A 20922-nucleotide genomic window follows, 5' to 3' on the forward strand; every position below is an offset into this window, starting at 1 on the left:
GCTTCACAATATTCTCCCGATAGTGGGAGACTAGAATTGAATGCAATATTCAAAAAAATGGCCTAACCAATGTCCTGTATAGCCGCAAAATGACCTCTCAACTTCGAAACTCAATGCTTTGTCCAATAAAGGAAAGCATACCAACAGCCTTCTTCAATACTTATACACTTAATGGTAAAGGTCCTGGGGAGTGTTGCTGAACAAAGACCTTGGATGCAGGTTCACAGTTCCTTGAAAGTAGAGTCACAGGTAGATAAGATAGTGAAGAAGGCTTTTCTCACTTTTTACAACTGGCATCCATCACACCTACGAGCTCCTGTAAACTCCTTAGTGCATCTAATTGCCACGCCAACCTATTCATGCAGTCTGATTGGTTGCAAATTCTCTCTCTCTGCAGACAAAGACATAATAAATCAGTAACATGGAAACTCTCCCCAAACTCCCCCATCTGACAGGAAGAGCACATCATTCTACCAAAGATCATCTTTGCTACTTTACAATCTACAGACACAGAAAATAGCACCATCTTATTGCTCTAAAAATACACTGCTCCCGGCTAACTTACTACTTATGGCTTATATTTTTGAAAAATTTAATCAATAGACAGATCTCAATAAAACATAACATATCAGCAACGAAACTACTCTACTCACTATTGTAGATTTACTGCATACCTACATTTAAACTATGCACTTATCTGTTCCTGTGCTGTGAGCTCTCCCATACAGGTTCCTCCAAGGTCAGATGTGAATTTCTCCTGGACTATTCTAATGTTCACAGATACTTGAACTCAAACAGCTAAGGCAGTAACTGCACAGATTCAGACAGCAGCATAGATTTCTTTCTCTGACCATGTCGTCACTGTCTTTATCTTCCTCCTTTTAAGTGCTGTTGTTTTGATCTTTTGTCTCTTTGTCCCCCAAAATTCCAAAACAATGCAGCAATACATAAAGTGATTGCCGCTCCTGGAATTTCAAAGGAAATCTCCTCCAACACCTGAAATACCTCAAAGAAATAAAAAGCAGCGGTTACAGCCACAATTATTCCTGTCCTCCATCCCTCGGATTATGTCAAAAGGTTAGTTACTTTCTTTTTGTAGTTGGTCATTTTGCAACTTGTGGTATAAACGTTACCTGTCACTTATCAGAACATGTCTAGATAGATATTGTCCAGGTATGGCTCAAGTAGACACACACTGCTTCAGTATCTCTCAGATATCAATTAAGCTGACTGTTTTGCAATCATCCACCACCTCTGACCTTTTGATAGAGGGAAGGTCTTTGGTGAAACAGCTGATAGTGGAGCCTATAACACTCCCAAGGAACTCCTGCTGAGATGTCCTGAAGCCAAGATAACGGATTTACGACAACCATCTTCCTCTGTGCCAGGTATGATTGCTAGCAATCGAAAAATGTGGTGCTGGAAAAACACAGCAGGCCAGGCAGCAACGAGGAGCAGGAGAATCGACGTTTCGGGCATAAGCCCTTCTTCAGGAATCTTTTGAGGATGAATAACAGCAAAGGTCCTTTGCAGGTATGGAAGAGTGTTGTCCTGAGCTGGGGAAGGGCTGACTGCAGGGAGTGTAGGTGGCGGCGCATGGCTGCGAATGTGGAGCGGAGGATCTGGAGGGAGGTCTGTTGCTGGAGGCTTCGGATTTGTTGCAGGTACTGGTTGGGTCCAAATTGTGTCGGTCTGAATGTAGTCCAGAGTCCATGCAGGGTCAGTCGGTTCCGTAGGCAGGTGCTGAGGAAAGAGATGTGGCTGTGGTAGCGAGTCTGTTTCAGGATGTGGCTGAAGAGCTTCAGGGCAGAGGAGATGACCTGGGGGGTGCAGTGAGAGAAGGACTCACTGAGATCCTTGTAGAGGGAGGAGGAGAGCTTCTTCAATGTTGGCATCCTTGAAAGAGGATTCACAGTAGGTTAAGATCAACTAGGAGAAAGTGAGGACTGCAGATGCTGGAGACCAGAGTCGAAAAATGTGGTGCTGGAAAAACACAGCAGGCCAGCCAGCATCCGAGGAGCAGGAGAATCAACGTTTCGGTCATAAGCCCTTCTTCAGGAATCATGATTGCTAGCAAATCCAGTTTTGCTAGAGCTGGGTGGCACGGTGGCAAGCACTGTTGCCTTACAGCGCCAGAGACCTGGTTCAATTCCCGCCTCAGATGACTGTGCAAACTCCACACAGCCATTCTCCCAGTGTCTGCGTAGGATTCCTCCGGGTGCTCCGGTTTCCTCCCATAGTCGAAAAATGTGCAGGTTAGGCGAATTGGCCATGCTAAATTGCCCGTAGTGTTAGGTGAAGGGGTAAAATGTGGGGGAATGGGTTTGGGTGGGTTGCGCTTTGGCAGGATAGTGTGGACTTGTTGCGCCGAAGGGCTTGTTTCCACACTGTAAGTAATCTAATCTAAAAAAAAAGCTCCTTGACACCACATTTGTTCACCTCTCTTCTTGAATTCAGCTGTTTTATTCATGTTGTAACAAGGCTGCAATGAGATCTGGAGCTTGAATATCTGTAGAAGAACTCAAATGAATACTAGTGAGTGTTGGTGCTTAATTGGTGATTCATAGTCTGATCTCTGGTGTATAAGTCAGTTTTGTATTACCTTGAATTTTACTTGAGCTTTCACTTACAGTTTGTGTGTGTATTGTTACTTTTTTCTAAAAAGAAAACACTGTTCCTTGTACACCTCCAGCATATGGTGTCCAGTTGCAAAATTTGCACTCGGAACTCTAACAGTGTGGAAGCAAGCCATTTGACACATTGGAGGGTCAGTGTAGACTCAAACAGCATTCTACCCAGACCCAGAGCGACCCTGTGACCTTGCACACAACCAGAAATTCCTACTGTGATATGCTGGAATTTCTATCCTAAAGCATTTAACATGTTAGGCCTTCCAACTGAATGAAAAATACTAATCAGATATGTTTATGTAATTGTGAGCTGCCGAAGTGCAGGTCTTCTTAATCCTCCCTGTATTGCACTCCTTCGTTTGCCCCTTCACTTAGTCATAAGAGCCTCTAAAATTTCCAAAGATGTGGAGTGACTAGTGAAAAGAATACATGCCTGTTGTGTTTTTTTAAGCACACGTGGAGAAAGCATCATCCCACAGAATTGCCTGCCTCTAAAAAAAAATCAGCCATCCCTCACAGTTCTTCCTCTACCACCATCACCAGCAAAACTTCCTCAGTTTGACTTTTGCCCATGACTTCTAACCTTGGGCATGAATCTCCTAGCTGTGCTGGGAATATTGCACAAAGGCAGAGGACAACAACCTGAGGTGATAAATGACCCTGCTACCTAAAAGAATGTAACATTCATTATCTACGGCTACAATTATTGCATAATAAGGTGTAATAAAGAAAATAAGATTCTGATAACTGTATCAACTTATTATATAAGAAATAGGTTAACTGTAATTTTTCAGACTTCTAAACTGATCGATAATATGGCAATGGCATTTCTTCCTGCGGGAAAGGCCCTATTTTCAGTTTCTGGAAATTTCCAGTACATTCTTTATTCAATCTACATATTCATGCAAAAATCAAATTTAATAAAAGTAATTTTAGCGAGATTTACCTACCTTTTTTCAAATTATAAACAACGTTGAAAAATATTTGAGGTTTTTACCTCTATAGCATCACGTTGAACTTCATCTTGCTTTCGCTAAACTGTCAAAGCATTTTAAAATTAGAATAAAACCCACAAAAATACATATGAAATGAAAAAAAGAACAGAGCGTTAAATGTGAGAAGAATTATTGGCCAAATTTAACAAGTGTTCAAACACAGTGGGCAAATATTCCGCTCAACATGCGGATCCGTCCAAAAAGCTCCAACTATATAAATAATTATACACGTTACTTAAGTTACTTACGGAGTACATCTGTCACTGAACTCATTGGCAATGGTCTCGATGCCTCCTGCTCGAGCGATGGCGATGTAACAGTTTTGAAAACCAATGTCAAAACCGACCACCGACATCTTTATTTCAATCAAGCTACTTATGATCTTTTTTTTCTTCCCTTCCTTCTCCGTTCTATCGCGCTTATAATTTATAAAACGTGCCGGACCACCTATTTACAGCCACCAGAGCTCGACGCTGATCACTCTAACACGCTTGTTCCGGTGGTGCCGTACTTTAAATACGGAGCTCGGAAGAAAGTTCCAGAAACTGTCACCATCCACACGCCTCGCACCGCCCACGCGACCATCCGCATTCTCCAGACTTCCAGCCAATGGCAAGCGTCCCCGCACCTCCGTCGCCATGGTGACCGCAGACGCTCTGACGTCCGCAGAGAAGTTCCGAGAAGCAACTGGAAGCTTCCACAGCACTCGCGGCTTCCTCTGCCCGGTAATCTTCACAATATGACGGATTGCACAGGGAAGGAGGGAGCGGCTGGATGGTGAGGAAGTACCGAGCTGGGCGTCAGAAAACAATCGCCAAACAGGCTCCCCATTCCTGAACCACACTATTAATCTGAAGGGAGGTTTTACATAAGCGCAGGGAATCCTCCTATGTACCACACTATTTTAACCAATTCATTGTAGGTTCATTCATATGTAATATAAAAGTAAACTAAGGGGCAAAGGATGGTTCGAGTCAAAAATGCGGTGCTGGAAAATCACAGCAAGGCAGGCGGCGTCCGAGGAGCAGGATAGTCGACTTTTCGAGCTCTTCATCAGGACTCCCCTGCTCCTCAGATGCTGCCTGACCCGCTGGGCTTCCCCAGCGTGACACTTTTGACTCTTATCTCCAGCATCTGCAGTCCTCACTTTCTCCTGGGCGAAGGATGGTTGTCTTTTTTGGCGATATAAACCTTAAAGCTTGATAAAGGGGGTGAGTTCCAAGGAGTGTCGTCACTAAAGAAAGAAGTGGAGAAGTTTTGGGAGGGAATTTCTAAGTTTAGGGAGTAGGAACAGTTAAAGGCACAGACACCAATGGTAGAGCAATTAAAATCAGGAATGCTCCAGAATTAGTTGTGCACAAACGTGGTGAGGCAACGGAAATAGAGATTTAAAAATAATGATCATAAAGTCATACAAACTAGGAGCAGCAGTATCTTGTTGGCCCATTGAACATGGCCCTTCCTTCAACTGTACCATGACTATCTGATTATAGCCAAAAAACTCAACTTTCCTGCCTGCTCCCAGCATCCTGTGTAGGACCTTCGATTCTAGTAGGCCAATTTTAAAATTGGGGTTTTGCTAATTCATTGCTGGTCAGTGAGCACCAGGGTGATATGTCAATGATAGTTGAGGCAAGTTAGGATCTAGAGTCTCTGCACCGGGTGAGCTGAAGCAGGGTCAAAGCCAGTAAATGTAAGGGAGGAGAAAACACATATTAATACATAATGGAATCTAATGCTAGGGTCACACAGGACTCAAAGACTGTGAAGTCATTGAGGAGCATTTGTAGACTCTCTTCTGATTAGACAATTACCACAGTTCTCTGAATGTAGCAGATCTGCGAGCTTTGATCTAATCTGTTGGATGTGGAATTGCTTAGTGGGCTTAACAGGGTTAAAGTTTTTTCTGGATGTAAGTTTGCTCTTTGATCTAGAAGGTTCGTTTTCAGACATTTCGTCACCATGCTAGGTAACATCATCAGCGAGCATCCGGTGAAACACTGGTGTCAGTGACCTGGAGGCTCACTGATGATATTACCTAGTATGGTGATGAAACATCTGAAAACATCTGAGTTCAGTGAGTAAACTTACATCCAGAACCTCAACCTGAGCTACAAATCTTCTCAAAACTCACTAAAGGTTATTTCTCCTTGTGGGAAAGTCTAGAACCAAAGGGCAAAATCTTGGGGTAAGAAATTGCCCATTGACTACAAAGACAAGGAGAAATTCTTTCTCGCAGAATTTTGTGAATCTCTGGAATTCTTTACTGCAGAGGGTTGTCAAGATTGGGTCATTAAATATATTCAAGGCTGAGATAGGCAGACTTCTAATCATTAAGTGAATCAAGGAATGGGGATAAAGTAGGAAAATAGAGCTGAGGATTACCATGTCAGCCATGATCTCATTGAATAGTTGAATGGAGTTGATGGGCTGTTTGGCTATCTTTGCTTGTACATCCTATGATTTTATGATCTATCCCTTTTAGCACACTATTGGTGCCACATAGCAGAATGGATGGTGACATTAAGAGTTCTGTCATATCTGCTGTCTGTGTCCCTTTGGATTTAAGGAATGGAGATGAGTGCCAATCAAAAAAGCATTGTCGAAATAATCTTGACAAAACAAGTTCAAATTGGAATTAGTTTTTAAAGGTGGAGAAGAGCATGCGGTTGAGAAGATGGGTAGAATCTATACTTTTGGGGTAAATGGAAGGCCATTGGCTGGATAGTTTGTAATCTGCAAGTAAACTGGGATAGAGATATTTTTGGACAGTCACAAAAGGTTGGAAGCTATAGGATGATAGAAATGGGTAATGGTACAAGTGAGTGATCAGAGACAATCTTACCTGTGACTGACATGATGAGAATAAAGAGACAACATATGATGGCAAGATCAGGAGACTGGCTGTTAAAATGGTTTGGAGAATTTACATAGATGATGAAATTAATGGAGTTGGGAGTGTACTGAATTCAGTTCAGCTATAAAATACATTTTTACAAGATTACAAACATGCTACAATGTAACTGTAGATCAAGGAAATGTATTAAAATATATTGGAAATTATCAATTGTACATGTAAATTCAAAGTAAAATAAACAGTTAATAAACAGTATTAGTGAGTAGAGGTACTGCATCTAGTGTATTCACATTTTAAAGTTTTCAACTGATGCCAAGCTAAAACCACTTTTAAACAACATGACACTCAGACTGTAAATGACATTCCAAGACCTGAACTGAATAAAACAATGTGGAGTGTTACTATTCGTTTTACATACTTACTCGACTTGGATGTAATATCACTAGTCCAGATGGTATACTCAAATACTAGTTGCATTCACATTGTAAAGTCAAATGCTTTCACACCAAAGCTACAGTGCTAGGCTGTGAATATCACTTCCAGGGTTAGGAACTGAGGCAGAACGTATGCCAGCATTCAAGATTACTAACATACAAATTAGGAGCAGAATGAGCTCATTTGGCCCCTCAAACCCACTCTGTCATTTAAACAGATCATCCCTGATCATCTATTTCTCTGTTATTTTCCCCTGATTTTTCCATATCTGCTTGTGTCATCAGAATCCAGAAATTTATCAATTTTTGGTCCTGAACATTTTCAATGATTAAGCTTCCACAGCCCTTTTGAGAAGAGAATTCTGAAAATTCTCCACTCTCTAGTTAGCCAAGAATCCATCTGACTCTTTTTTAAACATACGCAGTAACTGCCTCTGCTGCTCTTCGTGCAAGAAAATTCCGAATATGCAATCCTCTGAAAGAAACAATATTGTCATCTCCAATTTAAATAGGAGATCCGTTATTTTTACACTCTGTCCCCTAATTCTAGCCCCTACCAAGTGGGGAAATGTCCATTTAGCATCCATGCAGCGAAGGTCTGTCAAGACTGCATCTCTCTAAACAAGATCACCTGTTCTAAACTAGAATGGTTACAGGCCCAGACTTTACAACTTATTTTCATAAGATAATCCCTATTCCAATTGCTTAGCTCTGGGCTAGTCATGTTGTTAGAATGGAAAGTATGTAGGTGCTGCAGTAGGAGTTTTATGGAAAAGATAAAATAAAGCAGGAGAGATTTATGGCACAGTGGCAGTGTCCCTAACTCTGAAGAAGGAGACCTGGATTCAAGTTCCAATTGCCCAGAGGTGTCATAACATCTTTCTGAACAGGTTGATTAGAAAAGATCTAAAATAAACAGGGAGGGCAACATAGAAACTATGAAGATGCACTGAACATTTATTTGGTCACTGAATCTTTGGAAAATGTAAAGCACAATAATGTGCTGAAAAAAGTGAAGAGAGTGAGTTTTGAGAAGATTTGTAGCTCAGATTGAAGTTCTGGATGTAGGTTTGCTTGCTGAGCTGGAAGGTTCATTTTCAGATGTTTCATCACCAAACTGGGTAACATCTTTAGTGAGCCTCCGAATGAAGCTTCATTTGTCTGAAAACGAATCTTCCAGCTCAGCGAGCAAATCAACATCCAGAAGTGAAGAGATTTATGTTACAGTGTTGTGCCAGTTTGAAAGCAGCATTTGAAAGTTGGAAAAGAATGACATTTCTAGAGTGCCTTTCATGATTACAGAGTGGCCCAACAGGCTTTAACTTCTTGGGATTGAAGGATTTGCAAAATCAGAGGAATCAAAATAAGAAAGTCTACCCCAGTAACATGGTTATATAAAACTCGTGGTAGACCATTATAGTTGCATACAGGCCTATGGCCATCACTGCAACGGTAAATCATTATTTTCTGTTCCTATATTTTTGGCACTACTCTTAAGTATGAGGTAACATTGCTACTTTTACCATTCATATATATATTATCATGGATACCCTCAAGCATAAAATCCTGGTTTTGTTCAGGCTAAAAGAGGATGTCAGCAGTATTCAGTGGAAGAGTTGAACAGCTTTTGTTGCAGTTGCTAAATCTGAAAGGTATTTGGGGCTCCTGGTTGATGTTAACATTCCCCTGCATGTAGTTTTCCAGGATCACGTTGAGAAACGACAAAGAATATTTTGGTACAAATCATGTTTCTTGAAAGGAAGCCAAGTCCCATGAAGATTAAATGCAGAAAGAATGAGCTGTATGGTCCCCATCTGCACTGTTGTAATTCTGTAATTCTCTGAAATTTTGGATAGACAACTTAGTTCTCAAATGAGAAAAACTTATTTGATTGTAACTATTTATAAACAATAACAGTAATCCTATAATTTAGAAGGATGTAATTTTGTTTCTAATAACCAACCTTATGGTACTTCATCAATTGATTTTAAATAAAGGCACACAATATCAATCAGATTACTTTCAATATTATGCTGGTCACTTTCTTGAAGTAGCTGAAAATGTGTTGCTGGAAAAGCGCAGCAGGTCAGGCAGCATCCAAGGAACAGGAGAATCGACGTTTCGGGCATAAGCCCTTCTTCAGGCCCGAAACGTCGATTCTCCTGTTCCTTGGATGCTGCCTGACCTGCTGCGCTTTTCCAGCAACACATTTTCAGCTCTGATCTCCAGCATCTGCAGCCTAGCATCTGCAGCCCTCACTTTCTCAATTTCATGAGATAAGACCGACATTTCCCAAAATTATTCTGCATATATTTCAAAACCAAAGAAACGTCCAAAAAAAAGCATATCACATTATCTGTTTTCCCATAGTTTTCCTCTTAGTTGAGTCTGTTTGGAGTATTCTACATGAAATGACATTGGACTTTTAAACTCTTTTAGGTTTAAGTGAGTTTATAAACTTACATTATTGAAATACTTAGTTTGAGTAATGGGAGAGTGGTGACATGGTGGTCTGGGTCTGGTCCACATGGAACTCCAGAACTACAGAAATATTATGGACTCCTAACAGCCCTTTAAAATGTTCTAACAAGTAAGCAATTATTGGGAGAGAATAGCCTAGTGCTAATGTCACCTGATCATCAATCCAGTTCTGAGAACCTGAGTTCAATCCCACCATGGCAGAATTCGAATTCAGTAAAAATCTGGAATTAAAAGGAAATCTAATGACAACTATGTAACTATTATTGATAGATTTTCACAACAATCTAGTTCACTATGGTCCTTTATGGAAGGAAATCTATCACAGACTTGTAAGGGCACAGAATTTATTCTGGGTGGAGGACTTCAATCTCTTTTTCCAAGTAGTACCACTGCTCATTGAGCTGGTCAAGTCCTAAAGGACACGTCTGCTATATAGGACTTGTGGTAAAGTGTGAAGGAAGAGGAAAAAGCTTATTTACCCAGGTAAATAGTGCGGTGAGGAAGGCATATGGCGTACTGGCTTTTATTGGTAGAGGAATTGAGTTCCGGAGTCCTGAGGTCATGATGCAGTTGTATAAAACTCTGGTGCGGCCGCATCTGGAATATTGTGTGCAGTTTTGGTCGCCATACTATAGGAAGGATGTGGAGGCACTGGAACGGGTGCAGAGGAGGTTTACCAGGATGTTGCCTGGTATGGAAGGAAGATCGTATGAGGATAGACTGAGACACTTGGGGCTGTTTTCATTAGAGAAAAGAAGGTTTAGGGGTGACTTGATTGAGGTGTACAAGATGATTAGGGGGTTAGATAGGGTTGACAGTGTGAACCTTTTCCCGCGTATGGAGTCGGGTATTACAAGGGGGCATAGCTTTAAATTAAGGGGGGGTAGATATAGGACTGAAGTTAGGGGTAGGTTCTTCACTCAGCGAGTCGTAAGTTCATGGAATGCCCTGCCAGCAGCAGTGGTGGACTCTCCCTCTTTATGGGCATTTAAGCGGGCATTGGATAGGTATATGGAGGATAGTGGGTTAGTATAGGTTAGGTGGGCTTGGATCGGCGCAACATCGAGGGCCAAAGGGCCTGTACTGCGCTGTATTCTTCTATGTTCTATGTTCTATGTTATGTTACCTCATCTCACTAATCTATCTGTGGTGGATTTATCTGTTTGTGACAGTATCAGATGTGATCTTGAGGATACAACTTGCTAAATGGGATAGATTTCAAACAACATCTCAAAACTGGGCATTTGTAATGCACAGTAGGTCATTAGCGGTAGCAGAATTGTATTCAATCTGAATCTGTAACAATCTCTCATGGCCCAGTTCATCCCTCACCTCTATCATTAGCAGGAAATCAACCCTAGTTCAATGAATAGTGCAGGAGGGCATGACAGAACAGCACCATGAGGTGTCAACCTAGTGGAGACTAATTGCAGTGGTACATAATGGAAGCATGGGGTGGAACGAGTGGAGAATGTCAAGCTCCTGGGAGTGGTCATTCACAACAAGCTTTCATGGACTCTTCATGCGGATGCACTGGTTTCAAAAGCCCAACAACATCTCTTCTTCCTCAGGCAGCTGTGGAAATTTGGCATGATGGCAAATACCCTTGCCAACTTTTATAGGTGCGCCATGGAAAGCATTCTGCCTGGATGTATCACTATCTGGTATGGCAACTGTACCATTCAAGATCAGAGACGGTTACAGAGAGTGGTGAACTTGGCCTGGACAATTACAAAGGCCAACTGCCCATCTACAGAATCCATCTACCAGGCCTGCTGTCAATGAAAGGCTGCCAGCATTCTTAAAGATCCATCCCACCCTGGTAATGTTTTTATACAACCTCTACCATCAGGGACAAAGTACAGAAGCCTGAACACACGCACCAGCTGGTTTCGAAACAGTTCCCACCCTACTGTTGTTAGAATACTGAATGGACTCACAAACTCTTAACATTTGCCCGTACCTGTGTTTTTGTTTTTGCTGCTGTTTACCTATTATTAACATATCTATGCTACTTAACTCTGTGATCTGCCTGTATTGCTCACAAGACAAAGCTTTTTACTGTGCCTCAGTACACGTGACAATAAATTCAATTCAATTCAATTCAATTCAGATTGCATAGACAGGGCTAACTGTTTGCATAGTGATTCCAAGCAACTGATCAGATCTAAGCTCTGCAGTCCTGTCAAATCCAGTCACAGATGATGGTTGATAATTAAACAACAAGAAGGAAACTCCATAAATATCCCCATCCTCAAAAATAAGTGCCTAGCACTCCAGTGCCACAGACAAGGCTGAAGCTTCTGAAGCTTTTGCATACATCTTCAAACAGAGTTACCGAGTAATTGATCTATTTCAACTTCCCTATATCCACAGCATTACAGTCTTTGCATTCACCCTATTCTACAACCGATTTCATTCACTCCATATGATATCAAGAAATGGCTGAGGGCAGTTGATACCCCAAAGACTATAGGCTCTGGCAACATTCTGGCAACAGTTCTGGAAAATTGTCACTCAGACCTAGCTGAACTCCTAGCAAACCTGTTCCAGTGCAGCTACAACAGTGGCATCTCCATGACAATATGTAAAATTGTCAGGTATGTCCTGTCCATGAAAAACAGGACAAATCCAACATTGTCAATGACCATCTTACTGGCAAGTGATGGAAAGAGATGTCAACACTGCTATCAAGCAGCATTTGCAAAGCAAATCACTGACCCTCAATGTGTTTCGCCAGGGTCATTCAGCTCCTGAACGCATTGCAGCCTTAATCCAAATACAAACAAAAGACCTGAACTTCAGAGATATGGTGATATGAAGGCCACGTTTAGCACAGTATGACTTCAAAGAACCCCAGCAAAACTGGCATCAATTGGTATGGGGGAGAACGTAGTCTGCTCGTTAGATACATAAAAAGATGAAGAACATGGTTTTTGGTGTTCAATATGTTCCAGAATATCACAGCAGGAGTTCTTTGTCTCAGTAGGAGACAAAGCTTTTTACTGTACTTAGGTACACGTGACTATAAATCAAAGTACAAAAAATTAGGGTTATGCCCTGGGCCCAGTCATTTTCAGCTGTTTCATCAAGATCAACAATGGGATGGTCACTGATAATTACACAATGTCCAGCACCATTCACAACTTTTCAGATACTCAAGCAGTTTGAGTCCACTTGCAGAAGGACCTGGACAACATACAGGCTAATATATTTGAAGTAACATTTTTATCACACTGGTGCCTAAGAACAAGAAAGAATCTAACCAGCATCCCTTGACATTCAATGGCATTACTACCGTTGAATCCCTCATGATATCCATCTTGGGGTTATAACTGACAAGAATTGTGTCAGGGATCAAGGACAATCAGTGTGGCTTTGTCAGAGGTGGGGGGAGGCGGGGGGGGGGGGGGGGGGGGGGGGTCATGCCAATCAAATCTGATGTAGTTTTGAGAAGGTAACCAAGTGTTTGGATGAGGGTAGGGGCAGTTGATGTAGTTTATATGGAATTCAGTAAGGCTTTTGACAAGGTGCCATGTAGGAGACTGATTTAAAAAAAGGTCAAAGCACATGGAATTCAAGATCACTTGACAAGTTGGATCCAAAATTGGCTTAGTGGTAGACAGAGGGTGGTGGTAGAAAGGCTATTTGTGTGACTGGAGACCAGTGTCAGTAGCTTATCACAGGGATCAATGCTGGGTCCATTACATTAATGAAATTTATGAACAATATAAAGTAAAACATGGAGCGGCAAGAGAATGGTAAGTAAGTTTGCAGATGACACAAATGTTGTCTGGGTGGTTAAGAGTGAAGAAGAGGTCTTAGGTTACAGGAGAATATAAATAGTTTGGTCAGTTGGTAAATCAATGGCAGGTGGAATTTAAGTCAAAAGTGTGGTGCTGGAAAAGCACAGCAGACCAGGCAGCATCCGTGGAGCAGGAGAATTGTTATTTCAGGCATAAGCCCTTCATCAGGAATGAGGCTTGTGGACCAGGGGGAGTGGGGGGGTTGGGGCTGGGGGGGAAGGTAGCTGAGAATGCAATAGGTAGATGAAGGTGGAGGAGAATGTGATAAGTCGGAGAGGAGTGTGGAGCAGATGGAGGGGAAAGACGATGGACAGGTCAAGAGGGCGGTGCCGAGTTGGAGGCTTGCGACTGAGATATGGTGGGGGGGAATGAGGAAACTGGTGAAATTCACATTAATCCTGTGGGGGTTGCATGATCCCAAGACAGATACCTGCACAAACCAATCCCACTGCCCATGATTGAACACCTCAACTCCCCCTCCACTCCACCAAGGACACGCAGGTCCTGGGCCTCCTCCATTGCCAAACACCAAGCACCTAACACCTGGAGGAAGAATACCTCATCTTCTGCCTTCCCCTAGCCCCACTCCCCTTTCATTTATCTCTCAACCCCCCAGCCCACAAGCCTTATTGGCTTACGCCCGAAACGTGGATTCTCCTGCTCCTCAAATGCTGTCTGGACTGCTGTGCCTTTCCAGCGCCACACTCTTGACTCTGATCTCCAGCATCTGCAGTCCTCACTTTCTCACAGGTGGAATTTCTTCCTGATAAATATGAGGTCATGCACTTTGGACAATGGAACAAGACAAGGAAGTACTCAATGAATGGCAAGACACTGCGAAGCTCAGAGGAACAAAGGGATGTAGGGGTGCTTGTCCACTAATCCCTAAAGGGATCAGGACAACACTTGCCTTCACCTGTTGTGGCATAGATTATAAGAGTAGATAAGTTATTTTGGAGCTGTGTAGAACTTTGGTTAGGCCATAGCTGGAGTATTATGTGCAGTTTTGCTCACCACACCATTGGAAGTAATTGTGCTGAAGAGGCTACAAATGAGATTCACCAGGATGTTGCCTGGAATGGAGCATTTCAGCTATGTAGAGAATCTGTGTAAGCTCAGATTGCTTGCAGCAGAGAAGGTTGAGGTGGACCTGATAGAGGTTGGGGGGACGACTTACCAAAGGTATGAATTGGGGTTCCCTATTGCTCAGAAGGGAAGGGGTGAAAGGAGGAGAGTGTTAGTTATTGGGACTCAATAGTGAGAGGGTCAGATCGAAGGTTTGTTGGGAACGAAAGAGACTCAAGGTTGGTATGTTGTCTCCCAGGTGTCAGGGTCCATGATGTCTCGGATCGTGTCTTTGAGGTCCTGAAGGGAGAGGGTGACCAGCCCTAAGTCGTGGTCCACATAGGTACCAACGACATAGGTAGAAAGAGGGACAGGGATGTAAGGCAGGATTTCAGGAAGCTAGTGTGGAAGCTGAGAGTGAGAACAAAAACAGAGTTGTTATCTCTGGATTATTACCCGTGCCACGTGATAGTGAGGCAAAGAACAGAGAGAGAGATATCAGCTGAACACGGGCTGCAGGGACGGTGCAGGAGGGTTTCAGGTTTATGGATAATTGGGGATCATTCTGGAACTTCTACAAACAGGACAGTTTTCATTTGAACCAAAGGGGTACTAATATCCTGGGTGGGAAATTTGCTTGTGCTATTCGGGGGAGTTTAAACTCGCTCAGCGGGGGGGATGGGAACTCGTGGTATAGTTCCAGTACACAGCAGGATGAGAGTAGGGAAGACATGGACATGACTTCATGGTCATAGGAGTGTGCTGGGAGACAGCAAGTTGGTTTGAAGTATGTATACTTCAACACCAGGAGTATCCGGAATAAGGTAGGTGAGCTTATAGCATGGATAGGCACCCGGGACTTCAATGTTGTGGCCATTTCTAAGACATGAATACAGCAAGGTCAGGAATGGATGTTGCAGGTTCCAGGGTTTCATTAATATCAGAGAAGGTGGTAAAAGAGGGGGAGGTGTGGCTTTGTTAGTCAAGGACTGTATAACGGTGGCTGAAAAAACTTTTGACGAGGATTCGTCTACTGAGGTGGTATGGGCTGAGGTTAGAAACAGGAGAGGAGAGGTCACACTGCTGGGAGTTTTTTTATAGGCCTCCGTGAAGTTCCAGGGAAGTGGAGGAGAGGATTGGGAAACTAATTCTGGGCAGGAGTGAAAGGAACAGGGTGGGCATTATGGGGGACTTTAACTTCCGCAACATTGAATAGAAATGCTATAACTCTAGTATGTCAGATGGATCAGTTTTTGTCCAATGTATGCATGAGGTTTCCTGACACAGTATATCGAAGTCCCAGGTGCCTATCCATGCTGTAAGCTCACCTACCTTATTCTAGATACTCCTGGTTTTGAAGTATACATACTTCAAACCAACTTGCTGTCTCCCAGCACACTACTGTGACCATGAAGTCATGTCCATGTCTTCCCTTGAGAAGAGGGGAGGCTTCACTGGATCTTGTACTCGGTAATGAACCAGGCCAGGTGTTTGATTTAGTGATAGTTGAGCACTTTGGACAGAGTGACCATAATTTAGTTTAGTTTAGTTTAGTGATAGAAAGGATAGGTACATGCCACAGGGCAAGAGTTATAGATGGGGGAAGGGCAATTATAATGTGATTAGGCAAGACTTAGGAGTCATAGAAGGGGGCAGCAAAATGCAGGTGATGGGGACAATCGAAATGTGGAGCTGGTATAAGGAATAGATATTGCACGTTTTTGACAGGTATGTCCTGTCAGGCAGGGAGGAAGTGATAAGGTAAGGGAATCGTGGTTTACTAAAGAAATTGCATCTCTTGTTAAGCAGAAGAGGGGGGCTTATGTGACGTTGAGGTGAGATGGTTCAGATGACGCGATGCAGAATTACAGAGTAGCTAGGAAGGATTTAAAGAGAGAGTTAAGAAGAGCAAGGAGGGGACATGAGCAGTCTTTAGCAGGTATAATAAAGGAAAACCCTAATGCTTTCTATAGATATGTGTGTGGAATAAAATGATGGCTAGTGTAGGAATAGGGCCTGTCAAAGACAGAAGTGCGAAGTTGTGTGTGGACCCTGTGGAGATTGGAGACGTGCTAAATGAATATTTCTCATCTGTTTTCACTCAGGAAAAGGAGAATATTGTAGAGGAGAAGACTGAGATATGGGCTATTAGACTTGAAAGGATTGAGGTTAGTAAGGAGGAGGGGTTATCAATTCTAGAAGGTGTGAAAGTAGGTAAGTCCCCTGGGATTGGATGGGATTTTTCCAAGAATTCTCTGGGAAGCTAGAGAGGAGATGGCCAAGCCTTTAGCCTTGATCTTTGAGTCATCATTGTCTACAGGTTTAGTACCAGAGGACTGGAGGATTGCAAATGTTGTGCCCTTGTTCAAGACAGGCAGTAGAGATGACCCAGGTAATTATAGACCAGTGAGCCTTACATCAGTTGTCGGAAAAGTTTTGGAAAGGATTATAAGAGATGGGATTTATAACCATCTAGCAAGCAACAATTTGATTGGAAATAATTAACATGGATTTATCAAGGGCAGGTCATGTCTCACAAACCTCATTGAGTTTTTGGGAAGGTGACCAAGCATGTGGATGAGGGAAGGGCAGTTGATGTGGTGTACATGGACTTCATTAAAGCCTTTGATAAGGTTCCACATGGTGGACTATTGGAGAAAATGCAAAGGTATGGGATTGAAGGTGATTTAGCAGCCTGGATTAGAAACTGGCTTTCTGTAAGAACACAACAAGTGGTGATTGATGGAAAATATTCAGCCTGGAGTCCAGTTACTAGTCGTGTGCCACATGTCACATCGGTGGAGTGTGGAAGAATGTTGCAGGGGGACTTGGATAAACTGCAGAATTGGACTGAAAGGTGGAAAATGGAGTTCAATACAGATAAATGTGAGGTGATTCACTTTGGGAAGAATAACAGGAAGGCAGAATACTGGGTCAATGGAAAGAGTTTTGGTAGTGTGGATGTGCAGAGGGATCTTGGTATCCATGTACATAGATCCCTGAAAGTTGCCACCCAGGTTGACAGTACTGTTCAGAAGACATACAGTGTGTTAGAATTCATTAGTAGATGGATTAAGTTCCGGAGTGGTGATGTCATGCTGCAACTGTACAAAATGCTAGTGCGGCCTCACTTGGAGTATTGTGTGCAGTTTTGGTCGCCCCACTACAGGAAGATTGTGTAAGCATTGGAAAAGGGGCAGATGAGATTTACCAGGATTTTGCCTGGTCTGGAGCGAATGTCTTATGAGGAAAGGCTGAGGGACTTGGGTTTATTCGCATTGTAGAGAAGAAGTCTATGAGGCAAATTAGTAGAGACATACAAGATGATCAGAGGATTAAATAGGGTGAACAGTGAAAGTCTTTTTCCTAGGATGATGACATCTGCTTGTACAAGGAGGCATAGCTGCAAATTGAGGGGTGATAGATTTAAGACAGATGTGTCAGCGGCATGTTCTTTACTCAGAGAGAGTGGTAAGGACGTGGAATGCCCTGCCTGCAAATGTAGTTAACTCAGCCACATCAGGGGCATTTAAGCAGTCCTTGGATAAGCATTTGGATGATGATGGGATATTGTAGGGTGATGGGCTTAGATTAGTTCACAGATCGGTGCAACATCGAGGATCAAAGGGCCTGTTCCGCGCTGTATTGTTCTACGTTCTGGTGACCCAATGTTTCAATCCCATGGTAGATGGTGGAATTTGAATTAAATTAAGAAAAAATTTGGAATTAAGAGTCTACTAATGACTGAAACCAACATCGATTTATTCTAGGTGGTGTGAATTTATCATCTTCTCCAGAGTAATTAGGGATGGGAAGCTATTATTGGCCCATCCAGCAATGCCCACATCCCATGAGCAAATTAAAAAAAAAATTGATAGGCCAGCCTTGCCAGCAACACCCCATCCATGTTCAAGTTTTCTTTTTAAAAACTAGCAAACATTGATAAATAACTTTTTAAAAAAACAAGAAAAAAGACTGATGGAAGACAGAAAAGGAATGAAATAATACCCTGTGAACAATGTAACTGTTTCAAGTAGAATTCATGAGCCATAATTGTTACCATAGTAGATTATTGTACAATGAAAGTATTGCTTTATCTTCCTCTAGATCTGATATTGGCATGCAGGGCAATCCAATTTATATTACAGACAGACTGGACCCTGATAGAATGAAATAAAAGCTGTATACATCCAACAGTTCAAGCAAAAATTATAAATAGTGGAACAAATTTACCTTTTTAGGTTAATGATCTTTCATCAAAAGAACAAATAGAATGACTCAATAGAATGAAAGCCTTTCCCATTCATAAATTTGTGTGTGCAGGGATGGAATCAATTGGGGAAGCTTTCATTAGTACATGATTTCTATTATTTACTGCTTGTGCATCTAGGGTTCTTGCTGATCTGTAGAACTGAATACCTTTTTCTCCTTCTACTTTCATGAGGAAGATCATGAAGTATGTCATTACAGCCATGAATAATTCATAGTCAAAAAAACTAAATTCCAGAAGTGAGGTGTCAGTGACTGCCCTTGACATTAAGACTGCATTTGACTGAATGAGGCTTTGAGGAGGCCTAGCAAAATTTAAGTCAGTGGGAATTAAGGGGTAACTCTCTGAAGGTTGGAGACAAAAGATGGTTGTATTCATTAGGGTGATATTTTTAAAAAAATCTCTATTTAGAGATTTTTTATACATCTTAGGACCAGGTGGTACACTAACACTGCACCACAAGAGCCCTTTTTTTTGGAGCTCAACAACCAGCTCAACCAATTTCAGCTAGGTCATCAATGACTTTCCTCCCATCATAAAAATCAGGGACATTCTCTGCTGATTGCACTTTGTTCAGCACCATTCTTGACTCCTCAGATACTGAAGCAGTCCATGTTCCATCCCCCATGTTCAAATCATAAAGACCTGGACAATATCCAAGTGAGGGGTGTCAAATAATATTTGCATAACACAACTGCCAGGCAATGACCATCTCCAATGAGAGAATCTGACCATTGCCTCTGGACATTTAATGACATTACCATTGCTGAATTCCTCCATTATCAACATCCTGAAGATTACCATTAACTAGAAACTAACTGGACTGGCCATATAAATATTGTGGCTACAAAAAGGTGAATAATTCATCTCCTGACTCCCCAAGGCCTGTTTCCATCTACAAAGCACAAGTCAGGAGTGTGAAAGAATACTGCTCAGTTGCCTGGATGTGTGCAGTTCCCACAGCAGTCAAAAAGCTTGATACCAATCAAGACAAAGCAGCCCACTTGATTGAACACATCACCCACTGCGGAGGAGGGATGGTGGATCAGAGGACCTCCTCGTGGGTCTGCTCCTGGGCCTGGTCAAACTGGCCATAAACAGGTCCAGGCAGTGGGCCGTAGAGGGGGTGGTTATGGCCATTTGCTTGCCCCTCTTCTGTGGGTATGTCAGAGCCCGGGTGTCCCTGGAGAAGGAGCACGCGGTATCCACCAACATCCTTGAGATTTTCAGGGAAAGGTGGGCACCGCAGGGAGTGGAGTGTATTATTTCCCCCTCCAACTCTATTTTGATTTGATCCCTGCCCTCCCCTCACTATTTGATCATGCAGCATTACCCTCTGAGAAGGACACTGCTTGTCACTGGCCACTCGGATGTTTCCTTTCTTCCTGGTGGTGGAAATTGAATAAAGATTGGTACACCTGTTGTCTTTCACTGTGTCTCACACCTGCACACACACAACATGGGTGCTGGGGAAAAAATAAGCACTACACAGTTAGTGCTTAAAACAAAGAGGAAAGAAAAAATATATAAAACCAGGTATGTAATACAAAACTGAAAATGTGTTGCTGGAAATGCGCAGCAGGTCAGGCAGCATCCAAGGAGCAGGAGAATCAACGTTTCGGGCATGAGCCTTTCTTCAGGCTTTTTTGTGTAATACAAAAAAACCCCCAGGAGATTTAGAGTCTCCATAACCAAAAAAAAATGAACACTGTCATAGAGATGTACAACATGGAAAAGACCCTTCGGTCCAACCTGTCCATGCCGACCAGATATCCTAACCCAATCTAGTCCCACCTGCCAGCACCCAGCCCATATCCCTCCAAACCCTTCCTATTCATATACCCATTCAAATGCCTCTTAAATGTTGCAATTGTACCAGCCTCCACCACATTCTCTGGCAGCTCATTCCATACATGTACCACCCTCTGCGTGAAAACATTGACCCTTAGGTCTCTTTTATATCTTTCCCCTCTCACCCTAAACCTATGCCCTCTAGTTCTGGACTCCCCAACCCCAGGGAAAAGACTTTGTCTATTTATCCTATCCATGCCCCTCAATTTTATAAACCTCCATAAGGTCACCCCTCAGCCTCCGATGCTCCTGGGAAAACAGCCCCAGCCTGTTCAGCCTCTCCCTGTAGCTCAAATCCTCCAACCCTGGCAACATCCTTGTAAATCTTTTCTGAACCCTTTCAAGTTTCACAACATCTTTCCGATAGGAAGGAGACCAGAATTGCATACAATATTCCAACAGTGGCCTAACCAATGTCCTGTACAGCCGCAACATGACCTCCAAACTTCTGTACTTAATACTCTGACCAATAAAGGAAAGCATACCAAACGCCTGTGAATCCACTTTCAAGGAGCTATGAACCTGCACTCCAA

General features: G+C 42.6%; 1 protein-coding gene across 4 annotated transcripts in view; it reads right to left on the reverse strand.

Annotated features, from left to right (window-relative positions):
- The window catches only part of LOC122550789 (heat shock protein 105 kDa-like), a 90984-nt gene extending 86847 nt beyond the window's left edge, over positions 1–4137 (reverse strand). For 2 of the 4 annotated variants that reach the window (XM_087988213.1, XM_043692047.2), the window contains exon 1: positions 3874–4137. In XM_087988213.1, coding sequence (XP_087844339.1) covers positions 3874–3882 — 9 coding nt within the window. In that variant the 5' untranslated portion in view covers positions 3883–4137. Of the gene's footprint in view, positions 1–3580; positions 3648–3873 lie in introns of those variants that run through there. The other 2 variants (XM_087988212.1, XM_087988215.1) reach the window with 2 other exon arrangements.
- Positions 4138–20922: the final 16785 nt, after the last annotated feature.

This window comes from Chiloscyllium plagiosum, unplaced genomic scaffold, assembly GCF_037043375.1.
Source record: "Chiloscyllium plagiosum isolate Xiang-an unplaced genomic scaffold, Cpla_swu_hap1 HiC_scaffold_6, whole genome shotgun sequence".
Classification (NCBI taxonomy): Eukaryota; Metazoa; Chordata; class Chondrichthyes; order Orectolobiformes; family Hemiscylliidae; genus Chiloscyllium; species Chiloscyllium plagiosum.